Genomic DNA, 23,979 nt, shown 5'->3' on the forward strand with positions numbered 1-23,979 from the left:
TACTGTAACAAATTCAATAAAGACTTAAAAAAAAATAAAAATAAATAGATTTAACAGCATTGTTGAAGAGGAAAAAGTTGAAAATAATCTCTCAAGTGCCACAAATACCGAAACTAGCAAGAGGTTAATTTTCTGGAAATATGAAAATGCCAAGTTTTAGGGCCAACTGAAAACATTTTTTAAAAAGTCTAAATAATTTTCATAATTATTACAGTACATTGAGTATTTTATTATCAGGCTCGGTTTCTTTTTAAAGGTTGCATAACATGATTTTTAAAAGGCATTCAGAAAATATTATTCTTTCATGCCATACTTGTTATTTTAAAGAGTCCAACAAAATAGAACTGCTGTTGAGAAAACGTGTGTACAATAAGCAGCCTACTGTCCTGTACTTTTTCTGCCCATGTAGGCTGACTGAATGTCATATATGGTGAAGCCAAAAATAGAAAACACACACAAGCTGCTTCTCATTTCTCTTTCCTATGGAAATATCTTTAATAAGTGCAGTTGATACAGACTCTCTTTTCATTTTCGCTGCTGGGCATAATCCTCTGGGAATCCGACTCTGCTTGTCCTCCAGCGTGCCTAACAGTCTGAATGTTTAACATTTTTAGAGGGTAGTTGTTTGTCACAGGTTCTGGATTATCTTTTCACATACCATTTTCATGCTTGTACTTATACCCCCTGATTAATCCAAATTACCAACTGACCTCTCTTGAGACAGATCCAAAAAATAAGACGCACTCCAGTCCCAAAGAAGTAGCTGTGTGCCGGAATCACATTTGACACAAAACCTTTGCTGACCATTGTAAAGATCAAATTTATTGGGGAGTATAATCTGATGTTGAATACGATCCTTTATCGAGCTGGAGGACCGTGTCACATTTTGGCAGGTCTTCTTGCTGTAAATCTTCTGATCTGATTTAGGAACCACTGTAGGCAAAAATGTCTCTCCCATTACTAGTAATTATTTAGCTGAGATATTTCCTTCAGGCACTTAGTCAAGTAGAATATTGGTCAGGTGGGAACAACTATATCATCCCAGGACACTGATTACTTTCCTGGAGACGTCTAACGCAGGAAATAGAAGGAGAGGAAAAAAAGGAAGAGAAGTATACATTGAAAATGGGAAATGTGTATATTTTCAAAATCAGTAAACAAGTGTTAGAAGACAGGGGAAAGTAGGTGGTTAAAGTGTGAGCATGTGTGTGCGTGCGTTAGAACTTAGGAGAACGCTCGTCCTGAAAAAATGAGGTGAACAGTGGAGCAATGGAAGAAGAAAGAGGAGAGGGGGACGGTTTTCGCCCAGGAATATCCTGGAGATAGGCAGGAATACCTTCCCAAGCCAGGGTGTTCCTGAAATCTCCGATTTGGCCACTCTGTCTCGTCTCTCCCCTCAGCCACACTGTTGCCTGTGATTTGATGTTCCAACAGGAAGAAAATCGTTTCTCCATCACAGTGCATTGCTGAGCACCATGATGCAAGCCTCCTTGTCTTTGCTTTGTTATTTTGCACCTCGAGTGCGAACGCAGAGAGCGGGGGCTGGGCGCTGGCAGCAGGAGCGCTGGCTTCCTCACCTCCCAGGCTGCTGTCAGCGGCCTACTGTGCCTGCTGTGCTCGGGGCTGCCTATCCCATCACTGTGTCCGTTTTCCTCCATGTAAACAAGGAAAAGTTGGAAGAGGATTAGAAACTTTTAAAATAAGTTTTTCTTGGCTATTATCTTCAGTTAATTTGGCACACTCTGTAATTTCTATGTCATTCATGCTTAAAATAGCCTGTATTTCATGTTTAATCACGTTTTGTTTCACCCACAATATTTTTTAAACATTATCAGAGGATTTTTCAAGAAAAGTATAAGTTTCTTCATTTTGTGATGGTAATAACTGATGTCAGTCAGGTCAATGTTATTATAGTTACATAAAATGAATGTAGCATAATTATCTTGAGTATTTTATTACCTACTGAGGAAATTATAGTTTTGTTTTAATTTTTAGTTGTACAGTGCCACCTAGTGGATCTATGCTATAAGAACACTTTCATATTTTCTTCAGCTTTCCAGATTTGGGATAATCAGCTTGTAATATTTAGCTGCCTTCTGTTATTCATCACTTTGCTAGGACAAAGACTATACAGCAAGACTTGGGTATTCAGACTTTTCTTAGTTATAGAGATGCCAAAACAAAAATACAGAGGCTCTAAACTTTGCCAGAATTCTTCATGTTGGATCTTTCTAGGTTGTGCTTCATTTCTTTGTTTGTTTTGGATTACAATCTGTGAATGGTTTAGCGGTACTTTTTATTAATGATGATTTCGCAAGTATTCTTTCTACTCTGGCCTTGCTCTTTTAATCGCACGTTTGCCTGCTTGTTTGTTTGTCTTTCTATCCCGCTGGACTGTATGCCCCACCAAGGCACACAGCATACCCAGCACCGAATGCACAGATGTTAAAGAGAATGGCAGTAATGCTTAGACAACTGGTAATATGTAAATACAGGAAAACTTTAAAAATTGTGTCAGCAGTGCCGAGGAGTTGTTGATTGATACATTTTGTTATCTACTCCTTTTACGCGGAATAATAACTGAAAGTTTTACCACTGAACCTAATTTCTCAATGAATTATATTCTTTCTTGTTCTCCAGAATCGACCATGGTGTTACATATGCACAAAAGAGAGATACATTTTATTCAATCAAAGCATCTTAATTAAAACTACTACCAATAAAGTATTTGGCATAACCCTGGTAGTCCAAAAATACAAGCCAAAGATTCAAATATTATTCTCCTCCCTCTTCTTTCCCCAGCATCCCCATCACTTACATGTTATATAAACTCATGCCACACAGGACCAGAGCCAAGAATAGGCAGATGAAGGTTTTAGAGCAAGGCTCTCCATCCTTTTACTTTTTCCATTTAAGAGAAGAACAGAAAAGAAAGAGCAGGCAGGAATATACCAGAGGCCAAAAGATTAAAACACACTTATAAACAAAATTGCAAAGTCTGAAAATAGCTCTGAGGTAAGTATAATATAATGCCCTTGGTAAGGAGAAAAAAAAACGTAGGCAACTTTTTGGAAAGTAATGTGATTTTTTTTTTAAAGCCGTATATACACTGAAGTTGAACTCAGAAGAAAAGTGAGATTAGCTATTTCTGAGCTCATGTACGCTACTGTAGAGCAGATAAGCAGACATCTGGAGAGAGCAAAGAAAAATCTCTGATGGTCTTCAGCATAGCCTAAGAGAGATGAAACAAGACAGTGTAATTTGGAAACCCTTGTCCTGTTGCCCAAAAAGAAAATGCAAACAGTTAAAAAGCTTTTAACATTCTTTACTGTCACCTCCATTGTCTGAGGACCTTCCTTACCTATCCATCATCCAGTTTCCAGAAGAGTGAAAATAGAAAAAATGCAGGCGTATTTCACAGGCTCGATACAGTCATTACTCGACTCCAATTTGTTACTAGACATTCATTTTCAGTTCTGCAAGTTTGAATCTGCCAGGACTGGAATGCTTAGGTGGTAGCTGCCGACAATTTCACAGTCATTTTAGGCTGGGCCTGTCTTTCAGTAAATCATATCAGTAAAAATAAGGTTAATTTTCCTTCCATTACCTCTGCTTTGTCTAGCAAATAATTGCATCAGATTTTGTTTCTAAAGTGTCTCAGGGAATTAATTATAGCCTTTGAACTCTTTGAAAATAAAAGGATGAGAGAAGTAAACTTGGCTGGAGTTTATGCACATTGCAGGCTTTAACCCTAGTTTAACTCTCTTGAAATCATCTCCTCAGCTGCGAGGTTGAAGCTGGAGAACAGAGCAGCAACCAAAGTCATGACCGATGACTGGATTTCTGACCCAGAAAAAGCTACCTTATTGTTACATTTTTTGTTGTCTTTCACTTCTTATTCTGATTCTCTGTTCACTGTCCTAAGAATCTCTTGTCGGTACCAATATCTTTGTTTGCTTCCCTTTTGTCCCCTCAGGTTATTTCTTATTATTACCAGTTGAAGAAGATACACATTCATCACTTTATGCTTTTCAAACAAAAAATTTATGTTAAGAAAGTATTGTGTATGTCAATATTTGAATATATATGTGTATTTAAATCAAACTCCTAGAATGTCTTTAAAATCTGCTGTACCTGTCAACTTTTGTAACCATCAGATACTATCAAAAGCTCCAGCAAGGTAGATTCCCTGTCTTCTAGATCATTTTTTACAGTAACATTTTACAGTAACAAGGTAGCTAATTTGAAAGTTTATATAAATAAATGCCTTTAGAAACTCAAGCCTATCTCACACTTATCAGACTATAACTGTCCTATTAAATATACACTTTCTCCTGAGCTGAGTGGTTTGGAGGAAAGTCTGTTCAGCACAGATGTGGTAACAACAGTTAGTTATGCCAGGCTTAGTAGTCTGTCCTGCTCATGACTTCCTCATTTAATCCTGTCACAACCCTGTCCATGGGACACCAGAACTACGCCATGCGTACAGATCAGAAGAGACCAGAAATAAGAAAGTCCAATCCATCTTCTGGCTTCCTTGAGGCAAGAGATGGGGGAGAGGGCAGTGCAGAGGGAGTGATTCTGAATGTATTTTTTTTTATCCTTTTCCTGATTCTTTTATGTATTCTACTATCTATGTTTTCCTACTCTTGAGATCTCACAACTCATTTCTGAAACCTCAGCAGTGGATTAGTTTTCACACTGAACGTCTGGGCAGCGACAGACAGTAGATCTCTCTCATTTCTTTTTTTTTCCCCCAAGAAAATGGCAGAAAATGGCCTTATGACCCCACTTCATCGACACCTTCCTCCTGCTCTTCAAGTCTCCATGAAACAGCAGTCTGCTTTATTTACATTTTTTTCTTTAAAGAAAAACTTGGTTGATGTGCCAAACCCTGTAATTGTCAAGCTTTTCCAGAAATGTTATCTTTAAGGAGATTTATAAAAGCAAAAAGAATCTGTGTGGTTTTATTCTGAAAGCTGGAAGTGTTGAGGAACAAGGCAGACTTCTAATGCTGAATTTTTCACTTTCAAGCTGTAAAAAGATGTGTTTCTATGCATGTTTGTGAGGAAGAAGCAATTGAAATATTTATTTTGTTGTTCTGGCAAAGCATGACCAGCCACATTGAAAGTACTTCATGAGGCGTTTTGTCCTGGGATTAAAGAAACAGAAAAGGCAGAATCAACCTCTTTTTGCCTAAATAAGTGAACATTATTGCATATTTCTTCAGAGAGTTGCATTTTTGAAGAAACATTTTATATACTGTGCTGGAATTAGCTAAGTGGCATTACCACTATGCAAACTAGAGCGTTTATTTGTTTGTTTATTTATTTATAAATATTTTGGGTGCTCTTTGTGACATGTGGGATCTTAGTTCCCTGACCAGGGATCAAACCCACACCCCCTGCAGTGGAAGCACAGAGTTTTAACTGCTGGACCACCAAGGAAGTCCTGCTCTGTTTTTTTTTTTTTCTTTCAAACCAGAGCTTTTAAAATCAGACCCAGTTCCTCCTTCTTTGTTTATAGTTAATGAACAAACTTAGCAAAATATGTGATACACGGTGTGCGGGATGTTTCCAACATAAGCTTTATTAACTGTTACTACCATCATGGTATTTCTTCTCTGTCTTCACACATGTGGGTAAATACACATATACATAAATGTACACATATGCTTATTAATTACATGTACATTTAAATTAATTTTTGTTTGGGTAGTGCCTTGAGTTCCACAGGGTACCAAGAGAGGCAACCTTACTCCCCAGGTGAACACTAAGAGTTGAGTTCCTTAATGAGTCCAGAGTTTTCAAATTACAATTAATACGTCAGACTTCTGAAATAACCTTGGTTATTTAGAATAACCTAGAAATCCTGTACCCACATGTCTCTTACTTGTGCTTGCTTCCTGTAGACGCCCCTCTACTTGGTAAATCATGGGGAGACTGGACCAGTCAGATGCAACAGGTGTAAAGCCTACATGTGCCCATTCATGCAGTTCATTGAAGGAGGAAGGAGGTACCAGTGTGGATTTTGCAACTGCGTGAATGACGGTAGGTGGCGCCAGCACGTGCCCTCAGGGAAAGTTCTGTAGTAAACGGAACATATTATACTTCTTAGCTTAGGAAAAAAATATATGTCTGTTAAGGCTCTTAGTTAGACCTGAGCTTTTCCTAAACACCCTCAAGAATAACTCAAAGGAATGATGAGACAAGGAACAATCTCTGAGGTTTATCTTCTGTAAACATAAGAGGTAAAATTTCATTTTGCCTCCAACTGAGGCTTTGTGGAAAGGAATTGAGAAATTAAGTGACTTCCCTATTTTTGAGTTTTATAAGAAACATAGCAACTTCCCTGTGGGACTCACGCATTTATATGAGAGTAGGAGGGGCTTGGATATGATGTCCTAAGCTGAGGGTGTTCTGGTTGGCTTCCCTTCAGGGAAATTACACAGAACTGTCTTTTATCTACGTTTACAGATGATAAACTTGAGAGATTGTTCCATCTTTCACCATTCCTCCGAATTATTCTTGAATAAGTTCATCAGTATTTAGGAAAAGCTCAGGTATAGCTAAGGGCTTTAACACATATATAGATTTTTTCCTCCAATATGAATGTCAGATTGTTTAAAAAAGAAAAAAAAACTTTATTATGAAGGGCTTTCCCAGATTCACTGTATTTTCAATTTCATCCTGGTATGAATTCACAGATGTTGAAAAAAACTGCAAGCTTGCCAAAAGTGTTTACATTCATTATATTTATAACATGTCTCTCTTTTTAATTCTTTGGTGTGAAATGAAGCACATTCTCAGGCTGAGAACATTCCCATGTTCATTTATATTTATAGAGTTTTTCTAGAACCACATGATGATTATGAGAGCATGAGTCTTTTACGTGTTTTCCTCTGTTTCTTATCTTTGTAGACATCCTTCCCTCCAGGGCACTAGATCTGAGGCACGTACAGCACTCTGCCCAGGAGCCTGTGGCTGCTGGCTGCTCCTTGATGAAAAGGGAGCTCAGGCAGTTTTCTGCCTGTGTCACGGCGTTCTCGGCCCCTTGGTTCCTGTGTGTGCTCTGGTGGGAGAGCAATGCTGGTCTCCTTGTTTACCCGCCCCCTTATCACAGTCCATGGCTTTGCCCAACTCCCAGTGCCAGAGACTGACATGGGGAGGCTTACTCACAAAGACCTTTAAAAATGCCTTGCTGTGGGGTGGATTCATTGGTTCCCAGCCTCATCTCAAAGACTGGGTCGTGGTCCTCTTGGGAGGTCTGTTTCCTTGCTCCACCTGTGGCACCTGCTCAGTGCAAATTGGATACACTAGTGAGACCAGACCTTGTTCGTTCTCCACCCTTACTTTTCTTTCTAAGGAAGATCTTATTCCATCTCTCATCCTGGACGAAATCTACAACCAAATCCTTGGCTGTCACACAATCTTGGGACCTGGATTTTAGGAACCCTGTGACCGTGCACTTCCCGGGGCTTTAGTTTTGGAGGAAAAAAGTCACGAGACGGCAGAGGCCTCTCCTGAAGCATTTTGATAAATGCCTCCACCAAGGTCACCACATTTCCACTGTCTTCACTCGAGCCTTCAACCTTCTTAGCAAGGTGATCAGAAATTTGTCCAGCATCTATCCACTTAGAGCATCTAGGATCTTCAATTTGGGCTGACCCTCTGGCTTAACGCCCAAAGTGTCAGCTCAGAACCTTAAAAGGCCCCGCCACTTCCTAGTAGAGAAAAACCACACAGAGTTCCTGTATTTCTACACAGTAAATTCCCCTCCCTTGATATCCACGCCTAGGAAGCTGCCATGTTCATTTTCTCCAATATTAGTTCCTGCAAGAAAGCCAGACTCCCTTAGATTGACACAGATGCCTGCATTCTTCATTTAGGTTTAAAGGAGACAGAGGTTTGTTGGAGTTAGAAAGAACCCACCGGGCTTGGTCACAGGGCTCCACTCTGTTTCCCTTCAAAGCGTCCAGAGATTACACAGTGGGAAGCACATGAGGCCAAAAGACAGGCTGGAAGACGAGTATCGTGTGGCTGTGCACGATTTACGGGGGGGACTTGAATTCTGGTTTATAAAACATGGCCGATAATATTAAATGCTAAAATTAATTGATTTGATTTGATTGATTTGATTCCCCCTAAAATTAATTGATTTTAAGGGGAAATTTTTTCACATCTTACATGCAGATGTGTGAAAATAAATTACAGGAACTGTAGAAAGTACCACCCATACATCCTAGAACAGCCAGTGCAGCGTCCTTCATCGCATCTAAATGTAATAAAGTAGCAGTTTAAGGCCCCCATAGCTTTCTTAGCTCAGCCAAGACTATCAGCGTCCCACTTCCGTAATCTTTTCAAGACATTGAATTTTCCTAATTCAGAGATCCGTATGTACATATGAATCTTATAAAACTTGTTTAAAAAGAAATGGCCATGATATGGTAAGAAAATAGAAAAAAATCAAGCCTTGGTGATTATTTTCTTAAGGCAAAAAAAACCTAAGAAAACAGTCCTATTGTAACCCATGTGTTAGTTCACAACTGAAAATAAAGAATACTGAGTTATTGGTTTTAAAACAGGTCATTACTTCTGTGGTTTTACAAATGAAAATGTTGTTCTTTACGAAACACTTAAAACCAGAGCATGACTGCTTATTCTAAATACTTCTATTGTCAGTGGTTTAACAGCCAGCTGTATTAATCTCAAGGCAACAGGAGTTCATTTTCACAGAGATACCAGGCCATATTTGTCCAAGTGTTTGGTGTGTGACTCATAAGTGTTCCTATGCTATTGGATGACTTCCAGCGCTTTGCCAGAACTAACCTTCTTAGACATTTGAATCAAATTAAGAGTTCCTCAGCTGAGATCTTAGTGGTGTATTCTTTCCCAAATACAGTAATCCTTTCCACTCTGAAGCCCAAACATTAAAGATTACCATGCAAACTACCCGTGGCTGAAGACGTCTCTTAATTAAAGGATAATAAACATTATTGTTAATAATATGGTCCAAATAAGAAGATAGTATAAACGAGTCTTTCTTTTCTCTGTGTGTGTAGACTTCTGTTTCTAATATTCTGAGGAAAATTCTGGACCAATTACCTGCTTATTGTTAAATAGTTAGAAAAGTCAAAATTCCTTTTAAAAGAGGTAATTAAATAGGGACAATTAAATTTTGGTTGTGACAATTTTAAAACGCCAGTGCTTTTATCCACTATTTCTCTGTAACGATCCAAGTCATTAATGATTCTTTGTCATCAATAATTTGCAGAAGGGTCAAGAAGATATTTTAGAAAACCCTTATTCTTTCTAAGACATGCTTTTTAATAGTGGATATTTAGAATATACTAAAATATTTTTTTCTCATACTAACTCCTTTCTTCCCGTAATAAATTTTGAGAACTTACTAAATTGTCTGTATTGTACAAATAAAAGATTTCCTTTCCTATTTTGTTTTTATTAGTTCCACCATTCTATTTCCAACATCTGGACCACATCGGAAGAAGACTGGACCACTATGAGAAGCCAGAGCTATCTCTAGGATCATATGAATATGTTGCTACTTTGGATTACTGCAGAGTAAGTGTTCCCAGGACTTCAAGTGTTTATATATGGATGTCAGATACAAGTGAATTACTTTTATATGTCATGAACTGACCTTTGATTCACAGACAAAGCATTCGGGTGGTGCCACGGGGATGTAGAAATGTCTTAAGACACAGATCAATCCTCCTAGGCTGTTAACGTGATTAAATAGCCAGACCATCCACTGCAGTGATCATCTTTAAAAACTAAAAAGTGGTGGCAGAAAAAAAAAATAGGGACTTCCCTGGTGGTGCAGTGGTTGGGAGTACACCTGCCAACGGAAGGGACATGGGTTCGAGCCCTGGTCCAGGAAGATCCCACATGCCGTGGAGCAGCTGAACTTACGTGCCACAACTACTGAGCCTGCGCTCTAGAGCCCGCGAGCTGCAACTATGGAAGCCCGTGTGCGCTAGGGCCCATGTGCTGCAACTACTGAGCCCACGTGCCACAACTACTGAAGCCTGTGCACCTAGAGCCCGTGCTTCGCAGCAAGAGAAGCCACTGCAGTGAGAAACCCACGCACCGCCACGAAGAGTAGCTCCTGCTCACCGCAGCTAGAGAAAGCCCGTGCACAGCAATGAAGACCCAACACAGCCAAAAAATATATATATAATAGTGATAATTTCATTTGTATGTCCCTTTCAGATAGAATATGATGCTAGATTCTTTTTCTTTCTTTCTTTTTTTAAGTTTTTTTTGATGTGGACCATTTTTTTATAAAATAAATTTATTCATTCATTTATTTTTGGTTGCGTTGGGTCTTCGTTCCTGTGCACGGGCTTTCTCTAGTTGCAGTGAGCGGGGGCTACTCTTTGTTGCGGTGTGCGGGCTTCTCGTTGCAGTGGCTTCTCTTGTTGTGGAGCACGGGCTCAAGGAGCGCGGGCTTCAGTAGTTGTGGCCCATGGGCCCTAGAGCGCAGGCTCAGTAGTTGTGGCCCACGGGCCCTAGAGCGCAGGCTCAGTAGTTGTGGCCCACGGGCCCTAGAGCGCAGGCTCAGTAGTTGTGGCCCACGGGCCCTAGAGCGCAGGCTCAGTAGTTGTGGCCCACGGGCCCTAGAGCGCAGGCTCAGTAGTTGTGGCCCACGGGCCCTAGAGCGCAGGCTCAGTAGTTGTGGCCCACGGGCCCTAGAGCACAGGTTCAGTAGTTGTGGCCCACGGGCCCTAGAGCGCAGGCTCAGTAGTTGTGGCTCACGGGCCCTAGAGCGCAGGCTCAGTAGTTGTGGCACACGGGCTTAGTTGCTCCATGGCATGTGGGATCTTCCTGGACCAGGGCTTGAACCCGTTTCCCCTGCATTGGCAGGCAGATTCCCAACCACTGTGCCACCAGGGAAGTCCCTTGATGTGGACCATTTTTAAAGTCTTTATTGAATTTGTTACAGTATTGCTTCTGTTTTATGTTTTTTGGTTTTTTTGGATGCGAGGCACGTGGTATTGTAACTCCCCGACCAGGGATTGAACCCACACCCCCTGCATCGGAAGGTGAAGTCTTAACCACCGGATTGCCAGGGAAGGCCCTCCACTAGGTTCTTAATGCAGCAGTTTCATATAGTGCCTCTGCCTTATTTGTTTTGTCAATCATCTCAGAAAAATTTCCCTTCCAAGGGAGAAGCTCAGCTGATACGGTCAGTAAGACTATTGACGTGTTTCTGTAGCTCCTTCTCCACTCCAGCTGTCATCGCAGTGATTTAGGCTCTCAGAGTCTCCCTGAGACTGTTTCAGCAGCCTGGGATCCTGGCCTCTGGTTTCCTCGCTTTAAAATGTAACCATGAGACTCCCCCCACTACCTTAATCTAAAAAATTAAATTCAAAAATTTAAGTTTCTTTATAAGACCGTTAGCTACCACCTTAGCTACGTCCTCAGTTGTAGAAAATTCTGGCTCATGTACTCTGAACACATCACTCCCCTGTACAACTCCATGCTTTTATCTAAGATGCTCTTTTGACCCAACTACCTTTCCATCCTCCTGTTACATCTATACATACCCCACCTAGCAAACTCCTACTTATTCTCTAATCCCTGGCTGAAATTTTGTTTTATGTGAGTGTGTGTGAATGTGCACACACCTTTCTCTGACTTCATCGTGGTTGTTATTTACTATTTACTAAGGGATTTTTTTCCCCATATAATTTGGTCCATATGTCTGTTTTAGCAGTTATCTCCATAGAATTTAAATCTTCCTATATTTTCCCTCTTCCTAGATTCTGATATCCCTGGGGACAAGAATCTTGTCCTAGCTGTCTTTACAGCATCTATCATAGTGCCTGCCACAGCGTAGGCAGTTGATCAATGCATGTGGATGAATGAATGAATGAGCGAGTGAATGAGTGAATGAATTTGCAGGTGGGTCGCTATTCCCAGGGCTGGCTGTTTCCCTTCTCCAGCGTCATAGTGATAGTGACATCATTATGGATATCTTGAATATCTTTCAAATTCTTCAGTGATTTGAAAATATCTTCGTGAGTATTGGTTCAGATTTCAGCTTGTATCTGAAGTACCTGTGTAGACTTGAAGAAACAGAATCATTCTGACTTACTTCCTTTTCCACAAATGAATGCCTCCTAGTGCCCAGTCCTCAGAAAATAGCCTCTGACCACAGATTTCTTTCCTAGATATTTGCTAGGGGACCAGTCCATGTTGTGTTGAATATAAATTACAAAGAACATTATTCCTAACTAGAAGTTTTTTCAACTGAGTGGATTTTAAAATGTTTTCCAATTAACATACGTTTTGCATTTATTTTAGTATTTTGTATGAGTTTTTCAACTAGTTATTAAAGAAGAATTAACACTTTATTAGCTTTAACTGTAACATTTGAACATATTTTGGGAAACATAAGAACATTTTTGGTACAAATGATTTATTTCAGGCGCAGAAAAAAACAAAACAACAAAAAAATGTCCTAAAATACCAGTTACTTTTGGACAGTTTATTTGTCCTTTACTGTTGTTGACTGAAGGAGAATGATCAGGCAGAACATAAACATTTGAAGTTCTAATTAAATGTAATAAAGCCATTGTATCTAGTGATGGAAAATTTATTCACTCATCTTTGCAACCGTAGTGTAAATCTAACTATGCTCTGACTTTCCAGTTCTCTGCCAAAAAGGCTATATTATCTTGATTTTATGCTTTTCTTAGCAGAAACTTAGGCAGGGAGTCAAATCTATTTCTGGGAACAAAAGTCTCAGTATCTTCAAACTCTTTTATCTGGAAATGTTCCAGATGTCTAATTGATGGGAAAGCTCACAGAGCAGGCAAGGAACCAAATAAAAACTGTACATTTTGAAGAGTTTTTTGTGAGGTTAATCTTCCTTTTATTATTCCAAATAAGGTTCATAATAAAAGAACTCTTAATATCTTCAAATTTAATTATACCTTAAAATGTAAAGGAAGAATAATCATGAATTGCCTTAGGGATTTGGGTGATGAATAAGAGCTTATATAATTGGTATGTGTATTTTTTAATACCATACAAACTTAAAGGAGAATTACAAAATAACATTTTTCCTGTTCATTTTAGATAATCTTAATGCCAATTTTAGATAACAGAATTAACATTCATTGAACATTCACTATGTGTGATGCTCTGTGCTAAGTGCTTTCTATGTATTCTATCATTTAGTTCTCACAGTGACCTCGTGTGGTGAGTATCACCATGATGTGGGGAAGCTGAGGCTTAGAGAGGTTAAGTACCAACCTCAGGCCATACATATAGAAAATGACCACAGAACCCCTAATTGTCTATCACTATGGATATGTAGGCATGTATTTACAAAATCACCATGGCGTTCCCCTGGAAAAAAAGACCCGGCTCTGTCTAATAACTGACAGTTTTTCACTTAGAAGTTTACAGAATATATCTATCTACATATAAAGTGTACCTGAAAGGTAAAATCTCATTCCAAGCCAGCCTGCTTTTTTTTTTCCTAAATACAAATGTAGTTTCTCCACTTAATTTTAGTTCACTTTGACATTTATTATACACCTAGCATGTCCAAGGCACTTTGGCTGTGTTTGTGAGTGATAATAAGATTAGCAAGAATATGAACCTGATCTCAAAGTCCTTAGCGTGCATAGACCTGATAATTAAAGTATATAATTATGATATAAATAATATGATAAATGCTGTAAGAATAGAATAGTCAGAGTGCCATAAGAAAACAGATGAGCAATAATTTATGATTTGGTGAATCAGGGAAGGGTTCTAAGAGTAAGTGACATTTGAGTTGGTTAAACCACGAGCAGAGAAGTAGAAACTAAATGGTAAGCAGAGGCAGTTTCTCAGAGGTATTTGCAACTTACTCCAATTTCTTCAGGGGCTATGGGGGGCTTTGTAGATGAGTGATGGGGACCTAGTATAGAGACTAGGATAGTTGGAGCGTATATTCCCCCTTCCCCCAAAGCACATTCAAATTCAAATATTTTTTAAAACACTATGCCAAATGAAATACTTTTCCAGCCAAGGAAATACTTTTCTTGGCCCACGCCCACTAGATTGGGACCTCTGGATAGAAAATGTTTTGAAAATGGCAAACACTTAAATTAGTTGGAGGAATGTGTATTGGGGCATAATAGGAAGTAAAGCTGGGAAATTGTTTTGAGACACAGACTATCCTTTTATTTTCCACTAGGCTTGGCATCAGAGCTTTGATCTCTTAGGCTTTTATACGTGTTTGCTAAATGAGTATTATGGGGAGTCTCAAATGCCAGGCCATTGAAGGATTGTACTAATTCAGTAGGCCTTGAGGACAATTAAAGGCAAAGTGGGAGTTGTTTCTATTCATCCATCCATCCATCTACACATTCATTCACTCATCTAACAGTATTGAGCGCTCTCTTGAGCCATGCTCTGTGCTTGGCTCTGGGGACTCAGTAAACTTCCTGTCCTCAGAGGCAGTAGCCTTGGGATCTATCTTGTGCCTTGGATAGTTTATTCTGATAGCAGTCTGTATAATGAGAGGAGGGAGATTGGAGGTAGGGAGGTAGGTATTAGAAGTTATTAATCTCCAAAATTTACAAGCAGCTCATGCAGCTCAATAACAAAAAAACAAAAACCCAATCCAAAAATGGGCAGAAGACCTAAATAGACATTTCTCCAAAGAAGATATACAGATTGCCAACAAACACATGAAAGGATGCTCAACATCATTAATCATTAGGGAAATGCAAATCAAAACTACAATGAGATATCATCTCACACTGGTCAGAATGGGCATCATCAAAAAATCTAGAAACAATAAATGCTGGAGAGGATGTGGAGAAAAGGGAAAACTCTTGCACTGCTGGTGGGAATGTAAATTGGTACAGCCACTATGGAGAACAGTATGGAGGTTCCTTAAAAAACTAAAAATAGAACTACCATACGACCCAGTAATCCCACTACTGGGCATATACCCTAAGAAAACCAAAATTCAAAAAGAGTCATGTACCAAAATGTTCATTGCAGCTCTATGTACAATAGCCAGGAGATGGAAATAACCTAAGTGTCCATCATCGGATGAATGGATAAAGAAGATGTGGCACATACCTACAATGGAATATTACTCAGCCATAAAAAGAAATGAAATTGAGTTATTTGTAGTGAGGTGGATGGACCTAGAGTCTGTCATACAGAGTGAAGTAAGTCAGAAAGAGAAAGACAAATACCATATGCTAACACATATATATAGAATCTAAGAAAAAAATTAAAATGTCATGAAGAACCTAGGGGTAAGACGGGAATAAAGACACAGACCTACTAGAGCATGGACTTGAGGATATGGGGAGGGGGGAAGGGTAAGCTGGGACAAAGTGAGAGAGTGGCATGGACATATATACACTACCAAATGTAAAATAGATAGCTAATGGGAAGCAGCCGCATAGCACAGGGAGATCAGCTTGGTGCTTTGTGACCATCTAGAGGGGTGGGAATAGGGAGGGTGGGAGGGAGCGAGACGCAAGTGGGAAGAGATATGGGAACATATGTATATGTATAACTGATTCACTTTGTTATAAAGCAGAAACTAACACACCATTGTAAAGCAATTATACTCCAATAAAGATGTTAAAAAAAAAAGTTAAGGTAGTAGTCGAAACAAGAGAAAATGAGGGTAATATAACAATTCCTCAAAAAATTAAAAACTGAATTTCCAAATGATCCAGCAATTCTCCTTCTGGGCATATACTCAAAATAATTGAAAAGAGAGTCTCAAAGAGATATTTTCACACCCATGTTCATAATAGCATTAGTCACAATAGCCAAAAGGTAGAAGCAACCCAAATATCCATCGATGGATGAATGGATAAACCAAATGTGGACTATACATACCATGCAATATTATCAAGCCTTAAAAAGGAAGGAAATTCTGACATATGCCACAACACGGATGAATGTTCAGGACGTGATGCTAAGAGAAATAAGCCAATCACATAAACGACAAATACTGTATGATTTTACTTTTATGAAGTACCTAGAGTAGTCCAATTCATAGAGACAGAAAGTAGAAATGTAGATAGATGGTTCCCAGGGCTGGAGAGGGGGGGAAATGGTAAATGATTGTTTAAAGGGTACAAAGTTTCCGTTTCCGCAGGATAGAAAGAGTTCTAGAAATGGATGGTGGTTACAGTTGTGCAACAACGTAAATGTACTTGAAACCACTGAACTGCACACTTAAAAATGGTTAAGATGGTGAATTATATTCTGTGTATTTTACCACAGTTGAAAATAGTTTTTAAAAAGGATGAAAATGAGGGTCTGAATTTGGGTACTGGAGCAAGAAGGAGCCGCTGAGGGCTTCACAATTAACTAGGTGTGGATAGCAAGGGGGATGAACAATTCCACAGAGGAGATGAGGCGTCAAGCCCAGAGCATTCTGGAGGATCATATTTTCTGTAAGTTCCTTGTAGAGAGGGCCAGCATAGTGGGAGAAATGTTGTCTTCACTTCTAAGATTTTGAGTGTAAGGTGCTGGCGGGACCTTGCTGTGGAGGTGTGCTGTGGTTGATTGGAATGCTGGTCGGGAGCTCAGAAGACAGACCACATGGAGAGAATCTGAGGGGTCGCCTACAGAGAGGTGCTGGTTAAAAATGAGCAAATGAGATCCTGTGATGGAGCATGTGGTAAGGAAAGAGAAGAGAGTATCCTTTGGAGAAAGATAACAAAATGAAAAACAGAAGCAGCAGTCAGAAAAGTGGGAGAGGAAATGACACCACGGTGCCTGGGCCGCTGAAAAAGGGAAAGGGGTCTGCCCGGCCGAAAATTGCAGAGATAAGAGAGATTGAGGATGAGAGCCGGGTTTTATTTCAGATCACTGTAGTTTGCAGCCAGGAGATCTGTGAGCTTCAAGATGTCGCGGTAAACCAGGTTATAGAGTTCATACACGCTGAGGTTGACCGGACAAAGCCAGCTGGATTGAATGGGTAGAGTGATCGATTAAGGCAGCCAGGGATGAAGCCAGTACAGTTGTCTAGGTGCAGGAGGATAGACTTCCGGGTGGTTAAGAGTGGGGATGGGGTAAAACATGTGGAAGAAGCATTTTGAAAGAATAAATCAATGGGGCTTGGTGATGGAAAGAAAAGGAATAGTCAAATCTAATTTCATGTTTTCAAGCCTTTGGGTTGACGTGTAGTGATGTTATGGATAGAGATATTGGAAGAGAACGTTATTTATAGAGGAGTGATGTATTAGTTTTGCATACGTAGAAAACAAGTTACGGTGAAGCATTCTGTAGAAACGTGTAGGTTGGAGATATCAGAAATATTCAGTGGGGAACTGGTGATGCTGAACTTGGGAGAGAATGTGAGAATGGTAAGCCACATTTGGATTGGTCACAGGTTTTGGTTTAATTAGTGGAAACAATTGTTATTTTCATTCTATGTAAATCAGCATAAGTTTCTGTTATGAATTAGATTAGGTGGGAATCAGGAATGGTTTGCAATAAAAATCATTGCTCATGGGACTTCCCTGGTGGTGCAGTGGTTAAGAATCCGCCTGCCAGTGCAGGGGACACAGGTTCAAGCCCTGGTCCGAGAAGATCCCACATGCCATGGAGCAACTAAGCCCCTGCGCCACAACTACTGAGCCTGCGCTCTAGAGCCCGCGAGCCACAAATACTGAACCCGCGCACCTAGGGCCCGTGCTCTGCAACAAGAGAAGCCACCACAATGAGAAGCCCACGCACCACAACGAAGAGTAGCCTGCACTGGCCGCAACTAGAGAAAGGCCACGCGCAGCAACAAAGACCCAACACAGCCAAAAATGAATAAATAAATTTTAAAAAATCATTGCTCATGTAGACAGCAACAGAGTTCCTACATTTCTTTGTTGGTCTGATTTTGGATGTGGCAAAGCAATGGAGTTTTCAGGTTGATAATTTTCAAGTCCTACAATTTTTTTCCTTTTTTCAAATGAAAGACTTTTATTAGAGGAACGTTACATCTAGCCCTATAGTGGACATAGGATGAATTAGTAACTTAATTTGGAGATAGTGTCATCTAATTTTATAATTGTAACAATTAAAATTTAATCTAGAGCATTTTTTTCATTTATCACAAAGATTAGCCTTAATTCTTTACCCTCTAGTGTGAGTCACTAAAGTTGTTTGCCTGTGGTTCTATTTTCTAAATATTTTGTAAGATCCAACTGAAGAATTGCTTCCTAAGAGCTGTTTGAACACCAGCCAGTAAAGGGACCAAAAGCTACAAAACATTTATGTAGCAGCTGCTTTATGTTATAGTGATTGTTTTAAACAGAGAAAAGGCCCAGTATTCAATTTTTTTTTACCATAAATATGTAAGGAACAGGTACATATTTAATAATACAGCACAATTTTTTAAGTATACAATTATATTTTAGTATTTAATTTCATATCTTTGAAGAGCTTATAAAGGAAGAGAGTTGAAAATGGTGATATCAAGTTAACGAAGCTTTACTTCAGTTTCAAAAACAAACACTAATTATAGTTTTGTACTATTTTGGGCCACAGTTTGCCAGGGTTCCAGACATGTTTCTTCCCCTAAGGCAGAATGTTCTAAGCGAGGTCGCCACAAGACTGTACTCACCTTTGGGGAATTGTGGTAATAAGGTCTTCTGAGCCTTTCTCTGCTAGCTGTCATAATCCTGTCTAATTCAATAGTGGGACCCAGGTCATAGCCTGGAAAATAAACAGCTTTTATCTTTTTTATAGCATCAGAGACTGTTCCAGAAAATGACTTAATTCCACACATGTTATATTAAATGAGATGTCTGATGACCTTAAAGAGTTTCTGGGGGTTTTAATTTGATTATGAAATGTTTGTACATTATAATTATATGTGTGTGACTTGTTTGCTTTCTTGTAGAAGAATAAGCCTCCCAACCCACCAGCCTTTATCTTCATGATTGATGTTTCTTATAGTAACATTAAGAATGGACTTGTGAAGCTCATATGTGAAGAACTGAAGACTGTGCTGGAAAAACTTCCAAAGTAAGGGAACTGCCATTCTTTCTGTGACTTATACAGTATTGCTGAATTAGTATATTGGCCAGAAAACAAGTGCTGAATGGCCCGTGGTCTCTTTTGCTAATGGGGACATCGGATAATCGTTTATAATTTATAAACAATTATAAACAGCATCAGACCTTAAAAAATCAGAGTGATCTTTTGTACAAAGCAAAAGAAACACAACTGATAAGAAATAATGCCACGGTAAACAACATTCAAAAAATCCATTCTAGATTATAAGGAGAATCCCAGCAGTGTGGTGGAAAAGGCCTTGGAAGTCTGTTATTCACTTTTCAAAAACATTGATTTTCCAGCAGAAACGGGTAGGTTGCTGGGCGTGGCCAAATTCCTTTTTGCCCTTATAGTACCCTGTCTAACCCCTCTGCAGCTTTCCTGCCTCTATGTCCTGTAACTTAAGGGCACAGGGTACATCATTTGTGCTGCTGTTGCAGGGGGCAGCGCATAAAAGGAAAGGTGGAAAGGTATATTAGAAAACATGACTATGTTTTATCGTGTATAAACTAGTTGTTTAGGCTGGGAACTAGCTTCTAGTAAGGAGACTTGTGAGCAGGGAGAAAGCTTTCCTTTATGAGAAGATGACATGCTTAAGAAAATAAAAGAGGTTAGAAAAGATTGTCTGTCTGAAACCTAGTGTCTGCACCAGTCTTAGCATCTTCCACCCCTCCCTATGTTCTGAACATAAGCAACCTCTGTTCTGAACGGGGATGCTTTGAGGGGCGAGTTGTCCGCAGCCCCTAGGTCTCCCCAGGTCCTCGGGTGCCCACTCCTCTGTATTTGTTCCACATGTGGTGGGTGCTTGGGTTGCCTGTGAGGCTCAGTTGAGCGAACTCTGGACCTCCCAGGAGTAGTTTTGTTTGTATCCATGAAGCTGAAGTCATAATATTCTCAAGGATGGTTTGGAAAAGCAGTGGGGATGTTTAAAAAACATTGAGGTGATTTCAAACTGAATTCTACAATGAAGAATGAGCTGGGAGCAAGTTGAAGATGGGGCAAAAGAAAGGCCTCTGATGCCTGCCGACTATTGTGGCTATAGTTTCTGTGACCTCATTCTCAGGGACACTTGACAAGTATGGACTTTCTGCCTAAAATGGCATATTTGATCACAGACCTCCCCCAGGGCTGCTTTAACACTACATCTGAACTTTAAACTTGAGTTATATGAAAGCAAACTACTCTAATTTCTGGAAGTGGTCTGTCTCTCTCTGTCTCTCTCTGTCTCTGTCTCTCTCTGTCTCTCTCCTCTCTCTCTCTCTCTCTCTCTCTCTCGCGCTCTCTCTCCCTCTCTTCAGACTGGTTCAAATTAGTTTCTCATAACCTATTTTCATAGTCACTTCACCAACCCCTTGTTTCTTTTCAACACACTGGTGATATGAAGCTTGTAACCTATTGATGCAAGTTATGAAATCACACTGTTAGGTGTCATCATGACCTTTATATCCCATTGGAGCAGAAGTGTGGCTTTGGCAAGAGATGCCGAGCGGGGGGGAGAATACTGCTGGCTATTCCCCTCCACTTTTCAAGTAACTCTCTTGAAAGTTTTTATTCAAGCCAAAATACCTTCTCTTTCTTTATCTTTTAAAATAAATCTGTTTTCTCTTTTCTCCTCTGAAATTTATTTTGGGCTGCGTGTATGTATAACTTTATATTTTCGATGGTAAGATTGCCATCAATTTGATTTACTTCTGTGAACTAAAGCAGTGTTTTTAAAGCATAGTATATAAGTCTTGATTAATATCTAAGGTATGTTCATCTCTCAGCTAATCTTTTGAAAAGGGAAAGCCCATTCCTACTCTTTAACTTTGAATTTGCATCTTTGATATTGCCAGGTTGCCAGACTTTTCTGTCTGACTTCTCTGGAACAGGAAAGAAAAGATTTGAAGTGCTTCACTCGTTACTCAGATCAAACTCTCAGACTTTTTTCTGGTTGTTTGTTTTTAATGCTGCTGTAGCTAAGATGTTCAAAATGCTTGATTTTGGAATATTCTGGTTCTTCCAGTTACTAATATCTTCAGTGTTGCTCTGTCAGATTCATTCCATTAATAGGGGCAACTGTTGAGGGAAGGGATCATTGAAAAATGGAACAAAACATGTTCTTTATTAAGATATCCCTCATATAACTTTACAAAATTTGTGTAGAATCAAATGAAGGAGAGACTGAGGTTTTGTTTTCTCATGGATATGATGTAACAAGGCAGCTATACTGTTGAAAAAGAACATTTTAGGATAGTTCTTTGTTTCTCAAATTTAAAAAGAGTTGTTCCAATGGAAACACTACTACTCTTTTGTAATAATGTGAGATGTCCTGATTAGATGTTTATAAAAAATGTTAATTAGATTTTAAGTGAACCCTATGAATCCCAGGATACTCTTTTCCCATCACTAAAAATGTCCAAATCCAATGGGGAATAGCAATCCAGATTCTTCTCTTTAATTTTTCTTTTGTGTCTTTTGCCTTGGTTGACTCCAAATTAACTATTAAAAGGAATAAATCCCCTTCATGACTTGCTGGACATTTTTCACCCTATGTAGTAAAAGGTTTACTGGGAAGTAGGAGCTTAACCAGTGGTGTGCTGGAAAACTGGCTCTCAAATAAATAAAGCCTTGATTTGTAGTGTTTGCTCATTCCTGTGGTATAAATACTTCCAGCTGGGCTGATTTTAAACTACCAAGGCGACATCACTCCATGGGAGCTGAGAAGGGATACAGACAAATCAGTTTATCAGTTTGGGTTCTAACTTGCCCTCTCAGACAGTGTCCCACATCATGACAGTCATTCTCAACGAGACCTCTATTCTTCTCCACGTTGTGCTTGACCCTCCAGGAGCAGAGAGTGTAAGCCTTGAGCCCTGCCCTTTATTGGTTTATTGTCAGGGATTCCTGAAATGTTAACTAAAAGGCACTTTCTACCAAGAGCCAAATGTGAATGAGTTGTAGAAATTTAGGAAGAGGAAATAACTTCTGGTTGGTAGCATCGGGGGAGACTTCACAGACGGAGGATTTGTGCTTGGCCTTGAAGAGTAAAATTCTAATAAATAGGGAGGGGGAAGGGGAACACGGATACAATATAGTATAGTCGTTGGTTGCATAAAGTCATACAGTTTAGATGGTGGAGGGGTGTGTGTGTGTGTGTGTGTGTGTGTGTGTGTGAAGTCTGTGTATGTGTAGCTACAAAGGATAAGGATTCCCATTTCTAAAAATTTTGCAAGAGTCCAAAATGTAAACATCTACCAAGTGCTTTTGGGATTATGAGGATCTATTTAAACTGCCCGGCCATTTATCAAGGCCACAGTGAAGAGCAAATGTCCTCAGTTAGCAAAGTAAGTAGAGTAGAAATGGAACAGAGTTTAAAGTGAATAGTTTGTCAGCCTGTACTCTGCTGAAACATCAAGGAAATTGGGAAGTCTTCGGTGGGAACTTCAGACACTTCCATTGTCCTTTCTCTTGTACTCAAGTAACTCTTTTGGCTATGTGCAAAATGTAGAAACTGAGCAAACTAGGTTCTTTTTCACAAAAGTTGTCCCCGAAGCAAAATAAGTTTTACCGATGTCTAAGGGTCAAAGAAAATGGCTTTCATGTAGCCGCTGAGCACTATGTTATATCCACTGCTGAAAATGAGTAAGAATATCAGTGGTGTCGAGGTATGTTTTTTTAGGAGGGGGTGTGGAAGGAGGGAGGGGGAGGAGAGACAGAATAAAAACGAGTCTAGACCACTCAACTCTGAATATACTCAGTATAGACTTTAACAGCAATATTCATGCCTTTGTACTCCTTTCCGGAAGATTAAGGCCTTGTCCTGGAATTCCTCAAAAAAAATTTTACTCAAAAAAAAAATTTTTTTTTACGTTTTGTTACAGTTTTGGAGATTTTATTGCTTTTATTCTCTAGCCATGAACATCACAAATCGTTACCTAATAAGAATTACATTGTCAATTCGTATATATGATTTATTTTAGTATTTACACTATATGTTTATATGGTATACAGCTTTTAAAATCTAGCCCATTTTCTGTTGAGAGTCTTGAGAATGCGTAAAAAAAAATCACACAGGAGGAGCAAGTCCTTGATAAAAATAGCTGTCCTGTTTGTAATCTGAATATGCCTTTCTCTTGCTTCAGATATGCCATTTGTTACTCTGACCTTCTGGTGACTTCTGAGAGCTTTGTTTCTAAAGACTGTAATAATCCTAGCTTGTTTGTGGGGGAAAAAAAAGCACCTTGTAATTGCTATGGTTAGAATAAATATAGTAGAAAATATCAGCACATGTTTCCATAATATCTATTTGGTTTTTTACCTAGATTTTTGAGAATTTTTTTCAAATCAACTTAAGTTAGTTTTGTAGTATCTCCCATCCCCTACCACTGTGACTCAGTATTATCTATATCCTGTAAACGATAATTAAGACCAAACCTTTACACCTGTCTTCTGTATATTTTATAGAATGTGTTCTTACTGAATTTCTCATAGAAGCCACTCTCTCAGGACTTCATGGAAGAACGTCAAACCCTTTTTTCCTCTCTCACAGGGAGGATCAGGAAGAGACTTCCTCACTTCGAGTCGGTTTCATCACGTACAACAAAGTCCTCCATTTCTTTAACGTAAAGAGCACTTTGGCACGGCCCCAGATGATGGTGGTGACCGACGTCAGCGAGGTCTTTGTTCCTCTGTTGGATGGCTTCCTTGTCAGCTATCAAGAATCCCAATCTGTGATTCACAAGTAAGTATCTAGTGCTTTATAATTTAGATCCTAATCAGTTGTCTGTTTTTTAAAAAATCTTTATTGGAGTAGAGTTGGTTTACAATGGTGTATTAGTTTCTGCCGTACAGCAGAGGGAATCAGTTATACATATCCCTGTATCCACTCTTTTTTAGATTCTGTTCCCATGTAGGTCATTACAGAGCACTGAGTAGAGGT

The 23,979-nt window shown here is 39.3% G+C and overlaps 1 protein-coding gene across 2 annotated transcripts in view; it reads left to right on the top strand.

Moving 5' to 3' along the window:
• Positions 1 to 23,979, top strand: part of SEC24D (SEC24 homolog D, COPII coat complex component) — a 108,717-nt gene that overhangs the window by 58,740 nt on the left and 25,998 nt on the right. For both annotated transcript variants that reach the window (XM_030863968.3, XM_030863970.3), the window contains exons 9-12: positions 5,912 to 6,050; positions 9,466 to 9,581; positions 18,904 to 19,028; positions 23,590 to 23,781. In XM_030863968.3, coding sequence (XP_030719828.1) covers positions 5,912 to 6,050; positions 9,466 to 9,581; positions 18,904 to 19,028; positions 23,590 to 23,781 — 572 coding nt within the window. The remainder of the gene's footprint in view (positions 1 to 5,911; positions 6,051 to 9,465; positions 9,582 to 18,903; positions 19,029 to 23,589; positions 23,782 to 23,979) is intronic.

The sequence above is a fragment of the Globicephala melas genome, chromosome 5 (genome assembly GCF_963455315.2).
Source record: "Globicephala melas chromosome 5, mGloMel1.2, whole genome shotgun sequence".
NCBI lineage: Eukaryota > Metazoa > Chordata > Mammalia > Artiodactyla > Delphinidae > Globicephala > Globicephala melas.